Below are 17,849 nucleotides of genomic sequence, written 5' to 3'. Positions count from 1 at the left end.
AGTTGGGGAGGGATGGCTGCAGGCCCCAGGGCTCCCAGGGCTCCCAGGACTCGGCGCACGTTGCTCTGCAGGCTCTTGTTTTTAGTGCTGATCTAGTTTTTAAGAGCAGATGAGAAATGGCACAGATGGACACCTGAGAGCAGGTGGAACCACTCTGCCAGAGTTCACACCAGCTCCCCCTCCCTCCTGTGCACAGGCTCACTCACACACCCTGCCTACACAGGTAAGAACCGATTTTTGCTGTTTAAAAGTGTAATGCCCCTAAATTTCAAGTTTGTGTGTATGTGCACCCGTGTCCAACTCTTTGTTACCCTATGGAGTATAGCCCGCCAGGTTCCTCTGTCCATGGGGATTCTCCAGGCAAGAATACTGGAGTGGGTTGCCATGCCTTCCTCCAGGGGATATTCTTGACCCAGGAATTTAACCCAAGTCTCCTGCATTGCAGGTGGATTCTTCACCTGCTGGGCCACATGTGGAAGGCTTCCCCTTCCACATATAAAGGGAAGCCTTATATGTGTGTGTGTGTATACATATATATATATATATATATATGTAAATATATACATATATATGTATATACATATATGGAAAAAACTTCAAAATGGAAACAGTCATAAAATCAAAACTAGTAAAAGCTTAAAACCAGTCTACAGCAGAGAAAATACTGTTTTACTTACTTGAAAAGCAAAATAGCCTTGTTGGCTGGTAAAAATCCCCTCTTTCAAAAGGAATAAAAAAATACAGGAAGTGATAAAGCGGTATGAACCTCTGATGGGAGCACAACTGGGGTGTTTATAAAATGTTCTCTTTATCCTGTAGGATAAAGTTGGTCACTATTTCTAATTTATGTGCAGCTTAAAATCTTTTAGCTTCTTCAGCAGTAAACCCACAAATAACTTATTTTAGGAACTAGACCCCCTCCTGGCAGCTTAGCGCCCCCCGCCCCTTGCCCAGCGAACCTGGGCGACTTGGTGGCGTCTCGGGGCTGCATCACGCCTGCATGTTTACAGAAGATGTAACTTAACCATAAGCTTTTCAAGTATAGTCTTAAAAGGGACAGAACGTTTAGTAATCTTTTTATTATATTCACATGCTCCGGGTGAATGAACCCCTAAGCCCTGAAACAACAACAAAAATATATTACTTAGATGTTTTATAATTTTGGTACCCGAAATAAAGACAAATTAGAAAACTATGTCAAAACATTAAAAAGTTGCAAATTTTCATTAAAAGTATTTACATTTGTATTCTAATGCCAAATTTATAGATAATTCTTTTAAATTAGATAGAATACTCTGAAATATGAAAATAATAAAATAAATATTGTTAAATAGCCACAACATATTCATGAATGAAATTTCAGTTATTAATTACTGTTCCAAGTTTAGATATTTATGAATGGCCAAGACAGCTTACAGTTCCTTTTAACTTTTTTATCCTTTATTCTTGGTTCCTTAATAGCATATAACTCTGTAAGCCTTTTAAATGGCCACTCACTGCCAGGAATCATTTGAACATAAACACATGATTCTTCTGTAATCAGCAAGATCGACCTGTTTTAAATGCAATTAATTTTGTCAATCACTAAAAATTAAGTATTTTTATAAACATTTTCTTTACATTACAATATATAGAAAACATTACATGTATGTTTCTTACAAGTTTTGATTGGCGAGAAAAGGATAATTTCTTGGTTAACTTTTCTCGTTCTGTTTAACAGAGTGTTTTATGTGTACTTTAGCAATGGGTTAGAAGGTCATGGCCACACCTTTTTGAAGCAGGAAGAATCATTTTATAATTACCTTGGCATCCATACTCTATCTAGTAAAGTTTTATGTTATTTCTCCCCCCCATACTTTTAAATTTTTTAATAGAGTATATTTTTGAAGGTAATTCTCTTTGTCAGTCAGCCACATGAGACAGTATCAGTTCACCAGAGACTGACTTGTATAGGTTCACTGTCACTAACTTACCCAGGGAGTACCTTGCTCAAATAGCTATTAGTTTTTTTTATTATTATATATTTTGTTATTTTACATGGTTTGGAATTAAAATTTCTCACATTAACTGTGCAGTACAAATTCCATCAGTTTGTAGGTTTCTTGTGGGCATCCTAGAAGCCTGCCTGTCACACACTCAGGAGGAAGGCGTACCCCTGGGCACACGGCTGGGCAGGGAGGGTAGGGTACCATCTTTGGGTCTCTAGTGGGCTGGGCACCTGGGGACCATAGGCCTGGACATGAAGATGGTTTTTCCAAGCACGCTTTGGACAAACGCTGGCTTTCCATACAGCTACCTGGCTCTGAAGCAGAGCAAGCCACTTCCACAGGCTGAGGGGGTTGGGTTGGTTGGGGGCTGGTGAGGAGAGGTTTGTTTGGTTTCATCATTTTACTTGGCTTTTATTAAAGTATGGTATAATGCGTTGGAGAAAAGAACATACAGTTCCAGTTTCCACAGATCCCCGTGGGTCAGGGTGATGGGCTGGGCAGAGGCTCGGAGGCTCCTCTGAAAGTTAACACGGGGTGGGGGTCGCTCCATCTGCCCCAGGGGCTTAAGGAAGGGCCTTGACCGGCACACCTGCTCAGGTGAGTGCAGGAGCATCAGGGAACGTCTCATATTTTTAGGGGTCCATGCATGTAAAGAACTTGAAGCCGCCTGAGGAAGGGCCTGCTGTGCAGCCATCAGCATTACCCTCTGATCCCCTGGGGGTGGGGGCCTTCATGGGGGTGGTGGTGTCAGGTGGGCTGCGCTCAGAGCACCGGCAGGTGAGAACTGAGGGGGCTGGGCAGCGACCTTCCTTCTCCACCTTGACCTTACTTGCTGCTGCTTGCAGGCTCTGCAGGCTGATGGCGCCCCGACCTTGAGGGGAGGAGTCATAGCCGGGGAGGAGGGGCTCAGGGTGACTGGCAGGCACCAGCCCACCTTGTCCCCCACGCTAAGAGAGACCCAAGTGCAAGAGGTTTGGAGGGAGCGAGGACTTCATGGAAATCACTCCCAGCGAATGTGGAGAGGTCACCCTGCAGGAGCCTGCCCGGTGCCGCTCTTTCGGCAGAACCATCTCTCTCTGTGACCCTGGGCCGGGAGGGCAGAGACCCAACCGTGGAGCCACGGGGAGACAGGGCCGCACTTGGGACGGGCATAGCCAGGAGCCCGGGGCAGCAGGGGCGGAGCGGGGGTCAGCACGCCCAGGGATGCTCTGAGGAGACATGGCCACGTCATGGGAGGGGCGTGGCCCTTCTGGAGGTGGGGAGGCGGGCGCTGTGTCGTGTCACCGCTTCGTGTATGTCCTGCTGGAGCTTTTACTCAGGCCCCCCTTCGGGGTGGGGATCTTGCTTCCCACCTTGGATCCTGAGGTCCCTGCCCTGGTGGCGGCTGGGCCTTTACCTGCAGTGGACATGCAGACACAGCACGGGGGACACATGTGAGCCAGCGTGCAGAGCCCAGTGACGGTGTTAAGTGGCAGGTGTCACCGGGCACTGGGAGGAGGGGCCAAGTACGAGGGGCCTGGATGCACCTACCAGGGGGTCGGCACCGCACATGGTGGTCACCCAGCCCACAGGCAGCCAGGCCACCCATGAGGACACATGTGTGACGGCAGAAGAGGAAGAAAAAAGAGCCAGAGGAGAAGCCTGATGCATGCTCAGAAGGAAGAACCAAGCCATACACCTCATGTTCAACTTCAAAAACTTGGCTCCCAAGTGAAAAACCAGAAGCCACGTGGCCAGGGCCCCGCTTCCTGGCTGAGAGGCTGAGGCGGCTCCCCCAGCGTCCACGGTCCTCACTCACGGTGTGGGGCGGGGGAGGCACAGCATCGCATCACTCGTACAGCCACCCCGCCTGGCACTGACGGAGATGGTTCCTCATGTTCTCATTGTTCACGTGCCCCCAAAATAAAAGTCCGGTATCCAATACTCTCTCAGGTCAAGAATAACCTTCTAATGAAAAATACTAACTTTTCTGTAGAGCATTCTAAATCTGACATAAAGTAGCCAAAACTGATTTGGAATCAGGTCGTGGTGCCATCTGTGGCCTGCTACTGCAGTTCCTGTTTCTGGACACTGGTGTGGGTGGTCTGGAGGGACACCAAGACTTGAGTGTGCCTGTGAATACCGCGGTTTGGTTTGGATTGTCAACTCCCTGAGCACCACCATGGAGCCTGGGGGAAGCAGGGTCACATGGAGGGCCTTCAGCCAGAGCCAGTGCTGCAACATGATGACCCTGCCTACCAGGGACCGAGGGACGGGGCCAAGACCGTGCAGACACTTACCTGGTGGCAGCATGGGCGTCTTGTGCAGCACGTGCGTCCGGCGCAGGTTCATGGTGCAGCCGGCGGGGCCCATGAGGTGAGCCTTCCACGCCTGAAATGAGAGGCATGCAGTGTGGCAACCAGGCCACCAGAGGGGCCACCAAGATGACCAAGCCAGAGGCAGTTACTACGCATGGCAGTCTCAGGGGGTTCCCGAGCTTTGTGTGTGTCCTGCCTTGAGCCCTGAGGACAGTGATCCCAGAGCACCTGTGGCTTGTGAGCCTATGAGACATCAGCCCACACGTCACGTGCCTCCCGACTCTTGCACAGCTGACTGAGCACTATGTGCTGAGGCCACTGTCACACGTGTGTGATGATGCAGGGGGGCAGGGGCCAAGGGAGGCCCTGCGAGCAAGGAAGCAGGGACCTCAGTCCTACAACCGGTAAGAAAAGGGTGCTGCCAGTGCCTGCAACAGGCCGGGAAGCGTCTCCTCCCCCAGTCGGGCCCACAGATGACAGCGTGGCCTGGCCGACACTGGAAGTGCAGCACTTTGAGACCTTGAGCAGAGGACCCAGCCAGGCCACGCCTGGACTTCTGACCCACAGAAACTGTGACAGAATAACGAGTGTTGAAGCTTCTTGGTGGTTGGAGACTGGTTAAGAAAATATACAGGAAACAGAGGGAAAAGGAGCATAGCCTGCTGCTGCCTCACCATGTGGCCTGAGGCACCACGTGGCCTGACTGAGGCACCACGTGGCCTGAGGCAGGTGCTGTCCCCTCCAGGCCGGAGCTGGGGTCGGGGCGGGGGCAGGAGGGGCAGAGGCCACTGCAGACGCCAGCACTGCTCAGAGCAGGGGGTCAGCTGGTCTCCACAAGGAGGGGGCTGGTCACATATGACAGTGACAATGCAAGGTGATGACAACTAAGCGCAGAGGCACCTAACCTCTAAAACTGAACAGGGACAGAGAAAAAGTGTACACATTTGAGAGCTGCCTACATTTAAGGGAAAAATTAAGCCATTAAAAAACCCTTGTCCTGTAAGAGGAGGAATAGGGAGCAGGGGCAGGCCGGCAGATTCTGCCTGGTCTTCTCTGAATTGGCCTCATTTTACAGACTTCAGAGCCATCTAAATACCTTACATAATTGCAGAACTTGATTTTGAAAACTCCCAGGACCTGAACATAAACTGAAACAATGAGGCAGAACTGTTACCAGCCGGCAGTAGAGCAAGTGTAGCGACCCCAGCGCCCTGAAGCAGACGCCGGAGCCCATGTCTCTAGGGGGACGAGAGGAACAAGAGGAGCTGGGGTGGCCAGCAGCATTGCCCTGCCCGTAATGCCCGGGGACCCTGGGGCCAAGAAGAGCCCACCATGTGATGGTCTGATGGGCATCTCTGGGGGCTTTGGGAACTGATTCTCGGGAGGATGGAGATTCTGTCCTGAGACCCATGGGGTTAAAGCAATCCCTGCAGCTCAGATTCTGAATCAGCAATGTCAGTGTGAACTTTACATGGATTTATCTCCATGTTTTCCTGGCTCTGTCTGCAGAGAGGCCCAGAACAGTACTGATCCACAAGCAGAGAGCACCCAAGTGGGTCATGGAATGTCATTTCCAGTGAAGGGAACCAGGAAGGGAAGGCTCGGTTGGAGCCAGGAGGTTCTGCGTCCCCAGGGCCCGCTCACACTGCCAGGCACCCATCTGCAGAGGCCCCACTGGCCAGAGGCTAGCTCATCCACACACCACTAAGCACTGTGATGCCCACAGCTGAACATATCACATAGCCTAAAGCTGTGGGTTCACAATGATGCTAAGATCCAGACAAACAAATAAGCTACCGCCAGAAGATGCTGGGCACACAGCTAGTTATTCTGAAAACTAGCTGACAACGGAAAGGGAAGGAACTAAGCCTTCACGTACCTTGCACACAGAGCCAGACCCACGGCCGGGAGGGCAGAGCCGCCTCCCTGAGAGCTCACAGATGTTCTGGGGTTGGGGGCGCGGCATAGAAACCTGGAGACAGAGCTCCAGAACCACCTCTTCCTGACACCCTGTCTCTGTGCTGGCCCAGCACCATAGCAGCCTCGATACTGACCCTCGAGGTGCCTGGTCGCCATCCCCACTTCAGCCCCTCCCCCAGTCCTAATCCCACATCAGCCCCCTCCCCCACACCAGTCCCCACCCCACGTCAGCCCCCTCCCGGTCACCCCTCACCTCTTCTCCGGGGCTGAAGTTCTCATGGCACAGAGGACACCGGTTTGCCAGCTTCTCTGACTTGGCAGCTGAATGGTTTGAATGAGACAAGGATTTCTGGTCACGCCTGCGGGTTGTGGCTGGGGCACCAGCAGCACTGGCAGACACGGGACCTGACCCCCAGCCCCGCAGCTGGGCCCCCGGGGATGACACAGTTTGGGGTCCTGAGGTCCGCGGGCACTCACGGTTACAGTCTCTGGTTTTGACGTGTCTGGGCAGCTCCTCCTTTGAAATAGCCTCGCTGCAGCGGTAACACCTCCCAAAGCCGTCCTTCTGGTCACACTCGGTCAGCAGGTGCTCCGTCAGGCTGGAAATCTCCACCACCTGCAGACAGAAAGGACACAGCACGTGGCTGAGCGCAGGGTGGTGCTGTCCCAGCATTTGCATGAGCGCTGCTTCCTGGGGCAGACATCTGCCTGTCACTTCCATGGTCATTTAGGATACTTTGCTGAAGACCCCCTCACTGCCCCTGTGCTTGTCATGTGACGCCAGGAGCATCTAGAGGCCATGGCTGGGGGGGAGGGAACGTGAGGGTTCACCCCACAACCCTAACCCTAACCTGAACCTGAAGAGCTCAGAGGCTCTATGTGAGGCCTGGGGTTTCATCCTGGCTCCCAGCCATTTCTAATAATACGCTGGAAACACAGGAAGAGTCCCTTACACCACTGGGACACCTTTGCCAGGAGCAGCTGGTATGCACCCGAGAGCTTCACCCCACAGACTGGCATACTGGCCCAGGAGAGAGGAGCCCTCAGAGTGGGATCTGTCCTCTGCGCTCCCCTCTGCAGGCTGGAGAGCCCTGAGGACAGACAGGGGAGGGGTTCTCTCCTGCTTTTCCTCCTCTGTCTGAGCAGGGTTGGCTCCATCACAGGAGATGAACATCGGGGGTGGGGGAAGCCTGCCTGAACAGGATGTGAAAAGCATTAGCCCTGAAAGGGACCAACAGGGAGGACATTAAAACAAAAAGCTCCCGCACATCAGTGAAAACACTGGACACAGCGGGCACTGCCCATTCAAGTGTGTTGGGGATGCCTACACATTAGTGATGATGAGCCAGCCAATTCAAAAGCCTGGCACGACACCGGAAGTGCTTTGCAAAGAGGGGAGCAGCAGGCCAACAGGGGATGTGGCTCCCCCTCAGTGTCATCAGGAAAGCAAGATGGGGCACACGGCGGGTGGCATGGCTCTGCAGGAGGGCTCACTGGACGTGGGCCCACTCCGTAACCCCATGAGGTGTGCACACAGAAAGGTGCATCCACACGCACAGAAGATGCACACAAGAGTGGCTGCAGCAATGCTCTTCCTCAGTCTCAACCTCACCACACGCAGGAGAAAGGACGGGTAAATTGTACATTCAGACAGTGGAATGCCGTAAACAAACCCCAAACCCAGCATAGGAGTCCACTTCTATAAAACTCAATAAGTAAGAAGCAGGAATGAGGACACTGAGGAGAAGAGGGTGGGGTCCGTGGGGTATGTGTCCTGGTGGTGATTACACTGAGGTGTCTGCTGCTGCTGCTAAGTCGCTTCAGTCGTGTCTGACTGTGTGACTTCATAGACATGGCAGCCCACCAGGCTCCCCCGTCCTTGGGATTCTCCAGGCAAGAATAGGGAGTGGGTTGCCATTTCCTTCTCCAACTGAGGTGTCTACTGTGTGCTAATTCAGATGTAATACCTATAACTTGTATACACTTATACATGTGTTACACTTTAAAAAGAAAAATCAATCCCAACTAAACAGGGTGATTTACATTCAGTGATTTTCCCCCCAGCTTTCCTCTGAAACACTAAGGCCCCTGAGCCTGACCTGTCTGCAGTGCTCGCATCTCGTCAGCATGAGGCAGTGCTTCCAGTAATGGAGGTCCAGGCCTTCCTCGGTGAAGGACTCGTTCCTCTCCCCGCAAAAAATACATAAACTGAAACAAGACAGAATGGTCAGAAGTGAGGCCCAGGTTGAGGTTGGCCGTCCCCATTCTGCCGGCTCGCAGGAGCTTCGTGATCTCCAGACCGCAGCCAGTAGCCACGGTCATGGTCCCGAGTGGGCCGCAGCTGGACCTGGAGGCAGGGCCACACCTCACCAGAGGGTCCTCAGGGAGGGCTGGATGGCTCCCTATTACAGATGTAAAAAAAGTCTTCACCATGCGGGTGTCTGAGATAAACTAGCTTAGGATCCCTTTGAATTCTGTCAATGTCATCAAGTAGAAAGGATATTTTAAGTCACAAAAGTAGACTGTGTGTGTGCGCTTGCTCAGTAGTGTTTGACTCTGCGACCCCATGGACTGTAACCTGCCAGGCTCTTGTCCACGGGATTCTCCAGGCAAGAATACTGGAGTGGCTTGCCATTTCCTATTCCAGGGGATCTTCCTGACCCCGGGGTTGAACCTGCATCTCCTCCATGGCAGGCAAGTTCTTCACCACTGCGCCACCAGGGAAGTCCTGAGTAGACCAGGACCTTTTCCTTAAATTCCTTGTAGATTTGTTTTGGCCACTGCACAGGAGAAAGCATTTTGCTACTGTAAAATTGAGCCTGACTATATTCAATACCCTGTGATAAACCATAATAGAACAGAATTTGAAAAAGAATGTATATACATGCATAACTGAGTCACTGTGCTGTACAACAGAAATTCATATATCGTAAATCAATAGTACTTCCATAAAACATCAAAAAATTTTTTTGAGTATGTAATAGGCCTTTTGACAAACAGGCTGCTTACTTCTGTCAGGGAAGAGAGGGAAGGTTATCCTGACTCAGAGCTGATGCTGCCTGCTTTGGAGGGCCCTTCCCAAGCTTCTGAAGTCACTGAAAAGAGCCAGTCAGTTCACAGAACCCTAATGAGCCAGGGAGAGTATTATCTGTCTCACAGTGTTTTCATGTGGTTGGTCCCTCTAACCACTCCACAGTGGGTTAGAGGTGGCTCTACTCACTTGTCTAAATAGTGGTTATCTGGAATTTCTGGAGCGTTTGGTGGGGCTGCTTTCCTTTCTTGAGTGTCTAAAGAAATTAGAAAACGATTTAAGTAATTTTTTGTAGAAAACTACTTGCAGTTTTAGTAACCAGCTGGATATGAAATTCAGTTTAAAAGTACAAGTTAGTAACTGGCAATGTTTTACACTTGGCTCTGCAGCGTCTGAGACGAAGACGTTTGCTGAATACACAGAGGTGGTTTCCATGTAGGGTTTTCACGATGTGCATTCTACGTACCCTGGTTCTTGGCCTTCATAGCTTCACTCTCTTTCTCCTAAAAGACAAACACAGAAGGCTCAGGTCAGGTGGCTGCAGTGCCTATGAGAGTCTATCCAGGATTCAGTGTGATCCTCAAAGTGTGACCTCAGGGTCTGAGGCAGAATATCCATCCGCAAACAACACACTTGTCTGAAAGTGTCACCCACACTTGACCTTACATCATCTCCTTCGTCCTGCTCCTCCATGGCCCCTCCCTCGAGGCTCCTGCCCTGTCTCCATGGAAACCAGTCTTTGTCAAGGCCACGTAACTCTCCTCTGGGTCACCTGCTCACCACTGGTGTCCCCTGTGGGACATTCCGTGGGCTCCTGGAGGCACGTGGCTCCCCACCCCGTTCCTCTAGGCTCTTCTTAGTTGGGCTCTCAGGGTGCCCCCCGCTCCTCTGGGACTCACTCCACCCCCCCGTCTGTCTGTTCAGATCCTGAAGGTGCCCCTGTCCTGTTCCAGGCTGGACGCCCACCTCTGGAGCACACCTCTGTGCTCATGACCTGGATGTCTATCCTGTCAGCTGGCCTCTCTACTGCTCAGAACGTACTTGGGTCTCTGATGTCACGTGAATGTGACTTAACCAGACCAAACTCCTGCTCCCACCCCCTGCCCTGTGCTACGCCCATGCCCGTGCCCTTGCAGCCTCTGGCGTGGAGCCCTGCACAGTCAGGAAACCTGGACATGTCACACCTCCTTCCGCTCCCTGTGGCCTGGCCCCAGCCTATCAGCCAGCCTGCAGGCTCTGCTTTCACACACCCGGATGCCTGCCCTTGTCACCACCTCATCAAGTACATGGGCCAGAGGGACCCATCATATCCTAGTAAGGGATTCACTTCCGCTCAAAAGCCCTGCTGGCTTCTGCATCAGCCTCCAGGAGCTCCTCCCGCCCCAGGCTTTCCTTTTGCACCGGCCAGTCTGCTCGACCTGAGCTGCTAGACCCGCCAGCCTGGGCTGCTTGCTGCCCTGGCCCAGGGGAAGGGTGTCTCACGAGGGCTTGCAGTTTCACAGGAGAACAGAGACGAGCCAGTCCCCTATAGCCTTAAGTGCACTGTATAGACACTGTCTATTGTGATAGTAGAAAATCACAGTTTACATGACAGTAAGGAACTTCTTTCAAACTTCATTTCTGAACACAAAAACCACACAAAAATACTATTTTAGGGCTAGGGACAGACTTAATAGATTGACATTGAACTTGCAAATGGGGTTCACATGATTTACACACATATCTAGAGAACGTAAACTTATATAGATGGGTTCTAGGTAATGATGGGTTAGTACATTTTGCAGGGAAACAAATTATGCCAAAAGTGAAATTTTAGTCATAAATTTTACCTTAATCCATGCTTTGAACAGATTAGAAAACTGATTAGCAATTTACATCTTTTCCCTAAAACTCATGAGCAATCAGGTGATTTAAAAATATTCTGCCATTCTCAAAAGTTTTGGAGACAGCTGGTGGTGGTGGTGGTAGTTACAGAATAAGGTGAATGTGCTTAAAGGCACAAAACTGTAACCTTAAAAATGGTTAAAATGGTAAATTTTATATATATTTTACAATAATAAAAACTAAAAAAAAATTGTCATTCTCCTGTGAGACGCCATTAGCAGTCATCTCAGGACAAGGACAGGGGCCCGTGCGGTGTGGTCCTGGGGCACCTGTGGAGCCCAGGAAGGGTGGGTGCATTGCAAGTGCTCAGCAAACACTGAAGCACACAGAGGAGCCAGTGAGGGTGCTCCGGGGGAGGTGGGGGATGGGCACCCTCGTGCCGTGACCACAGACACCGCGGGGACACAGCCTGTGACCTCAGCAAGCCCCCAAGGCACTGTGACAGGGGCCACGGTGGCTGGACCCCCGCTATTGTAAGATGGAAAGGGCAGAGCTCAGCCACCTCCAGCTCCTGATCTCGTGTGAGCACTTATCTCTCTGCGTGGTTTCCGCATCTGTATCAATATCGTGCTGGGAAGAAGCAGCAGCAGCCTGGCCTGCTCCAGGAGGCCTCAGGGGCCGCTGACCGTCCAGGAAGGTCCCTCATGGGCACGGGCCTCCTCCCTGTTCCGGCCAGGCGGCCGTGTTCCTGCTCTTCTCATGGATTCTGACGCGCTAGCGTCACTGTCACCCTCTGTCACAGGCACTTTGACACGTATTCTGCCATGCTTCCTTTCCTTTTCACCATTCTTAGCCACTTATTATTCTTTTTTACAAAGCAGTGGTCAGAGCACTTCCCAGGAGACCCGCTGTGGACACAACTGGGGACTCCTCGGCTGTGTAGCCAGCTTAGATGCCCACGCCCTTGCCCTCTTACTGTCACCTGAAGGACGTAACCACGAAAGCCAGAGTGAAGACACACGTGTATATGTGCTGCCGAAGGGAGCACATGACAACACGCATGTAAATCACAGAGGCAGGCCCTTCGGAAGGGACACACTTCCACGGGACCAAATGCTGTCTGATCCCCTGTGCATGGGGACTAGGGCTTCCTGATGGAAGTGTCTGCCTGAAACCTTCTGTTTCCTGCACAAGGAAGGTAGACCTTCGAGTCAAGCTTATTTTCCTCCTTAGCCTCTGAAGGAGGCGAGGACCTGTGGGTGGGGGACCTGTCCTCGCCCGTCCACCCCCCGCCTGCCCACAAGTTCCTGCAGGCCCAAGTGTCCTGTCTGCTCTAAACACAGCCAGGCCAGCAGTGCGTTTCATCCCCGACAGGAATGAAGAGCAGATGATTCAGCAGGGGATTCCTTTTATTTCCCCGTGAACTCACTGAAGAAACAACAAAGAATAAAGAGGTCTGTTTACAGAATCCCACGAAAAGCAGACCAAGCTCACTGTTCATTTATATAAGGAAATAACTGCTCATAGTATTTTGACCAAGAGCACAAGGGTGAGAGACAGAGACTCCTGCCAACCTGGACTTCAGCCTGCATCTCCTTTAGGGCCGCCAACTGCCCTTGCAAAGCTTTGATTTCTTCTTTCTTTCGTTTTTCCACTTCTTCGGCAGCAGCTCTTTTCTGTGCCTGGTATGGAAAGATTTTCCATTAGAAATAATTTTTAGGGTAGCCTTCGAAATTGAGTGATAAGCTATAGCATATATATTATGTCTCTCATACATTACAATCCTCACTAAGACATTCGAAATATATAACTAGGATTAAGAGAAAGATCCACCAGGTTCATCTAATAAATGTTTACTGTTTTTTTTTTTTTTTTATTAAATATAAAATGCTTTACTTTATACTGAGCCTAGTCGGTGAACAAGTGGTGCTAAATGTCTACTATGGATAAACCTGAGGATGCTCTCATATGAGGCCACCATCACCCCTGTTCACAGACACAGTGGAGGAACAAGGACCAGTGTCCCCCGTGTCCATGCAGCTCCTTGAAACATGCGTCAGTTTACTCTGGCACCAGATCACTTCTTAAACATGGGGTCAAATCATAACTCTGGGAAAGTTAGCTCACCCTCATCTCGGCATCTGTGGGTCTGCCGTCTATTTTGGCAAACCCCTCAAAGATCGTTTTGTAGAGGACGTTCCTGCGGGTGGCGCTGTCGTCGGGCGGGAGGTACTCTAGGACTAGGGCCCGGTGCTGCGCGTACAGGTCCAGGATCATCCCCACGGCCGCCTCACGCACCTCTCGCACCCTGTGCTCCAGGGCCTGCACTGAAAACTGAGAAGAGGGCCGGGACGCGCTCGTGTGGCTCAGTTGTAAAACAGCCACGTTTAGTTCTTCTGGCGTAGAAGAAACATAGTGTTAAGTCGCTCAGTCATGTCCAACTCTTTGCGACCCCGTGGACTGTAGCACACTAGGTTCCTCTGTGCATGGAATTCTTCAGGCAAGAATAGTGGCGTGAGTAGCCATTTCCTTCTCCACCAGATCTTCCCAACCCAGGGATCGGACCCAGGTGTCCCACACTGCAGACAGATTCTTTACCATCTGAGCCACCAAGAAAGCCCAAACATAGGGGCAATATAAACACTTGAAAAACAAAGAAGACATTGCCCACAGAATTCCAGCTACTAAGATGCAGAGTTTCCCTCACTTATTTTATACTGGAACTTGTGTATACAATTATTGTTTTGCTCTCTCCTACTTGAGACAATAAATGGCAGTTTTAGAGTTATATCCTCCCATAAACTAAGTATTACAAGGCGTGTCTGTTTCAGCTCTTTCTAAGAAACAGAACGCTAGGACCACTGCACAAGACCCCTTGGAAGTCTCCCCAGCTCCCTGCCGCTTCCACCTGCCCCCTCCCTCTCACAGGCATCAGTCCCTGAAGCTGGAGGACACGCAAGGCCCAGACATTCTCATTAGCTGCACAGCCTACGTGCCGTGTGTGTGTGGTGGTACACACAGGCTTTTGTTTGGTATCATAAATAGGCTTCCCAGGTGGCTCAGTAAAGGATCTGTCTGCCAACACAGGAGACACAAGAGATGTGGGTTTGATCTCTGGGTTGGGAAGATCCTTTGGAGGAGGAAATGGTAACTCGCTCCTGTATTCTTACCTGGAGAGTTCCCATGAACAGAGGAGCCTGGGGGGCTACAGTCCACAGGGTTGCAAAGAGTGGGACATGACTGAGCACACACATACATAAATGGCTCACTATGCTTAACATTCTGACACTTATTACTTATTCAATGTTCCTTTTTCAGAATCTGTACGTGACCTTGAAGTAGATGAAGGATCCGATCCATCCATCCTAAGTGCTTTAGGGTCATGTGAACCTATCACAACACACCAACGTTCCCACACATAATGGCCTTTCAGGCACTGGTCTCTCTTCCTCACTTCCTGTCCCCACCAGCCCAGCCAGGTTTTACCCTGGACCTTGTCATCCTCAATCCCTGTAAGAACCTTGAGATGTTCTGACTGCAAGGAACCTGCCACCCCCTACCTGGGATGGTGACCTCCCACCTCCCCAGCCCACTCATCTGTGCTTCCTCCCATCTGTCACCTCCCATGAGGTCCTCCCGCCCTGGGGGCGTCTGTCACTGAGTCACCCCGGCATTCCTGCCCACTCTTAAATCTGGGGTCCCCCTCCTGTTCTGTGTTCACCAGGCGAAGCAGAAGTGCAGCAGGCTCCAGTGCCCACATGTGTCAGAGGAAGCAGGGACGTTCTGAAATCACGCCTCCCCACCCCACCCGCCACTGACTTGCAGCTAGCACTCCCCAGACGCCCACGTGCTCCAGCCACCAGCTCGGGCCTGGCTGTGGCGGCCACCCAGGGTGCTCACCCGCATCACACTGTCCGTGGTGAAGCCCGCGCCCTCCGTGCCCAGGTCCCGCAGCAGTCGCGCCAGCAGTGCCATCTGGCTCATGGCCAGGTGAGTTGAGGAGTTGGCTTTCAGTGGCTGGACCAGGTAAGATGGGATGACCTGGAGAGACTTCACTTCCTTAAACAAGGCTATCTCCTAGAGAGACCAACAGCATCTGGTAAGTTTTACCGGAAAATGTGAGGTGTAACTTATTGCCAGCCGTAAACACTGAGGAAAAAAATGGGAAATAAAAAATGACAGTGACAAACGACAGTAAAGTCATTCGTCTGTAAGCTCCTATTTCTATTTAAGATATGATAACAATTAAGAATAAAAGCCTGAATCATCAGAAATAAGAACCATGATCACTTGGAGATGAATTAAAGCTTTACAGAAAGTGTGATTAAAACCTTAGTTCTCTTCTCAGGATCTCACAACCTCAAGAAAAATATTTTCTAATTTCTAAAATGCTAAAAGAAATTAATCTTGCTGTAAGAACCTCCATTTCAGTATTTTTAAACTATAGCCAAGCGTGTAACAGGCATATACTCAGATGAACTGATCCCTGATGGGTTGAGATGAAAGAGGGTAAGTGCCTCCACACGCTCTGTTGTCTCCACACAAGTCTTTCTATAATTAAGATATTCATCACTTAACTAGCCAAATGCAGAAAAAGAAAAAATGATAAAATATTAAAGGAAAAGACTGAAGAAATGATAAAATGTTGATGAAACATGAGCTGTAATAGACAGAAGTCTGTTTTTAGCAGGTATGTGGCCACAGACCCAAACACCTTCTCATTCTGGCAGCACTGTTAGCTCTGGCTCTGGGCCCATGAGTGGTTGGACACCAGTGGGAAGGAGGAGGAGGGAGGGGAGCCCCCGAGAGCAGCAGGAACATTGACCTTCCTGGGACACACAGATGCCGCGCACGTGAGGACGCACATGGCAACATGGCATAGGCCGTCGGAGGCTGGTGCAGGATGGGAACGCCCGCACGCAGAGGACACTCAGCACCACTGCCGTCCCAGAGGTGAACGTGGCTTTAAAATAATTAGGGGCACGTTCAATGCATCCTTTGAAAGAGTTCCCCCAAATAATACCACTCACTCATTTTCCCTGAATGTTTTAGTTCGTTAAATAAAACAAGATCGGTGGTTCTTCCTGGTAGAGAAATTATGGAAGATTTGGCTTCCTTCCCTAGAAAACCGGCCTGCTCATGGCACTGGGTTCACGTTCGGAGGAGCTCACAGATACCTGCACCTTAACCTGAGGCCCCCTGGCCCAGATGGATTCCTGACAAGAGAGCAAAGCACAGTCCTGTGCTGCTTGGCTCAGCGTGGGCCCCAGACTCCCAGCGGCTCACTTCCGCCTCGGCTCCCCCAGCGCCCAGGCCAGAGGAGGCGTGTTGGTGGAAATAAAACACTTCATCAAGACTGTGACACGATTATTATTTTTTTTAACTCCACTTTTCTATTCTGGTCTGGCTCTCTATATATTTTTATTTATTAAAAAAATTAAAAGCCTATGTTAAATAAGAGAAACAAAGAAAAACTGTATACTTTAGCCATGTTTAAGGCAGCATTTCGCTGGGTCAGAGGAGAAGGAAGTTATGATGGTGAATCACACGGCCTAACCTATGGTTGGCTTGAGCAGACGGGACCTTGTAAGGTATTATGCTAAGAAAGTCAAGTATCTCCGGTCATGTGTTTATTATTGACGACCTCAAACATCCCGGGGAAATCTGTACCTGAATAAAATTAGAAGCCATAACACGGAGGCGAGCAGAAGAGTCTCCAGTTCTCGTGAGCAAGACAGGAATCGTCCTTTCCACACAGTGAGCCGTCTCAAGCCTGCCCAGTTTGTGTTTAGGAATATACTGTGTAATTATCATTTTCAACAGTTTCAAAGATGCCTGAAAGACCTAAGAAAAAAGTGATAAACATGGATGAGTCACTCTTAACTCAATTCCACTGAAAGGAAATATGAAATTTACTCTCAGTAATCAACAGGAACATTATGCTGAAAACTACACGCTGTCTGAAGGACAGAAAACGGCCAACTGCCAACTGCCAACTATGAGCACAGTTGCCCGCACACAGAGGGCATGGGCTCAACTCCGTGTGTTACAAGGTCTCCGACACCTCCCCGTGAGACCTAGGGGATGACGTTTCTGCTGAACTGCATAGGGTCTTGTGTGAATGCAGACAATGGTGTAACTGGGGATGTTCATTCTTATGGCCCTATCAGAGTTAGGAAAATTCACCGGTAACTCCAAGCTCCTCAGGTGTCAGGAAGATCAAACATGTGAACATAGCGTGAACAGTATGGTGGCCAGGCCTCTGCGTACACAAGGCCAGAGGGCACGGCCCATGGGAACAGAGCCGAGGCTCCTCGGCGACTGGGTTTCTTACTTAAGGTCTTCATCCCAAGTGACCTCGTGCTTGGTGATGACAGTGAGGGGACCAGGCTGCTTCCCGGGCTACCCTGACCTTCAGGGGACGGCCCGGCAGCTCTCGGCAGACATGGGGGCCCCCGCGGGGTGGCGGAACTCACTGGGGTCACGATGTCACGGATGGCTCTCCTGACGAGGAAGACGGCAGCCCTCAGTGTGCTCTTCAGGTCCTCTTTTGGGGTCCCCAGGGGTGTGTCTGTCAGCTGCTTATGCAGGGTGAGGAGCGCATCCTCCCGGTGCGACCACATCCTGGAGTAGGCTCCGGCCACCTGGGAGGGCAGGGGCAGCCTTCAGGTGGGCGGTCAGTCCTGTCCCCACCCCAGCACCCCTGGCTTTGGTCTGTTTCAACAAGACACAGCTTTTCTAAACACAGGACCTCCACCCTCTGGGTACATGGGTTTGGAGAAAGACTGC

The 17,849-nt window shown here is 50.8% G+C and overlaps 1 protein-coding gene across 2 annotated transcripts in view; it reads right to left on the bottom strand.

The window, feature by feature from the left end:
• Positions 1 to 1,064: 1,064 nt before the first annotated feature.
• Positions 1,065 to 17,849, bottom strand: part of CEP104 (centrosomal protein 104) — a 41,488-nt gene continuing 24,703 nt past the window's right edge. For both annotated transcript variants that reach the window (XM_061160534.1, XM_061160532.1), the window contains 12 exons: positions 17,537 to 17,704; positions 16,731 to 16,904; positions 14,961 to 15,137; positions 13,188 to 13,394; positions 12,635 to 12,742; positions 9,703 to 9,739; positions 9,426 to 9,492; positions 8,305 to 8,413; positions 6,683 to 6,821; positions 6,459 to 6,526; positions 4,268 to 4,358; positions 1,065 to 3,384 (listed from right to left, as the gene is read on the bottom strand). In XM_061160534.1, coding sequence (XP_061016517.1) covers positions 3,269 to 3,384; positions 4,268 to 4,358; positions 6,459 to 6,526; positions 6,683 to 6,821; positions 8,305 to 8,413; positions 9,426 to 9,492; positions 9,703 to 9,739; positions 12,635 to 12,742; positions 13,188 to 13,394; positions 14,961 to 15,137; positions 16,731 to 16,904; positions 17,537 to 17,704 — 1,461 coding nt within the window. In that variant the 3' untranslated portion in view covers positions 1,065 to 3,268. The remainder of the gene's footprint in view (positions 3,385 to 4,267; positions 4,359 to 6,458; positions 6,527 to 6,682; positions 6,822 to 8,304; positions 8,414 to 9,425; positions 9,493 to 9,702; positions 9,740 to 12,634; positions 12,743 to 13,187; positions 13,395 to 14,960; positions 15,138 to 16,730; positions 16,905 to 17,536; positions 17,705 to 17,849) is intronic.

The sequence above is a fragment of the Dama dama genome, chromosome 14 (genome assembly GCF_033118175.1).
Source record: "Dama dama isolate Ldn47 chromosome 14, ASM3311817v1, whole genome shotgun sequence".
NCBI lineage: Eukaryota > Metazoa > Chordata > Mammalia > Artiodactyla > Cervidae > Dama > Dama dama.
Note: the sequence above shows the minus strand (reverse complement) of the source record. Positions and strands in the feature narration are given on the sequence as shown.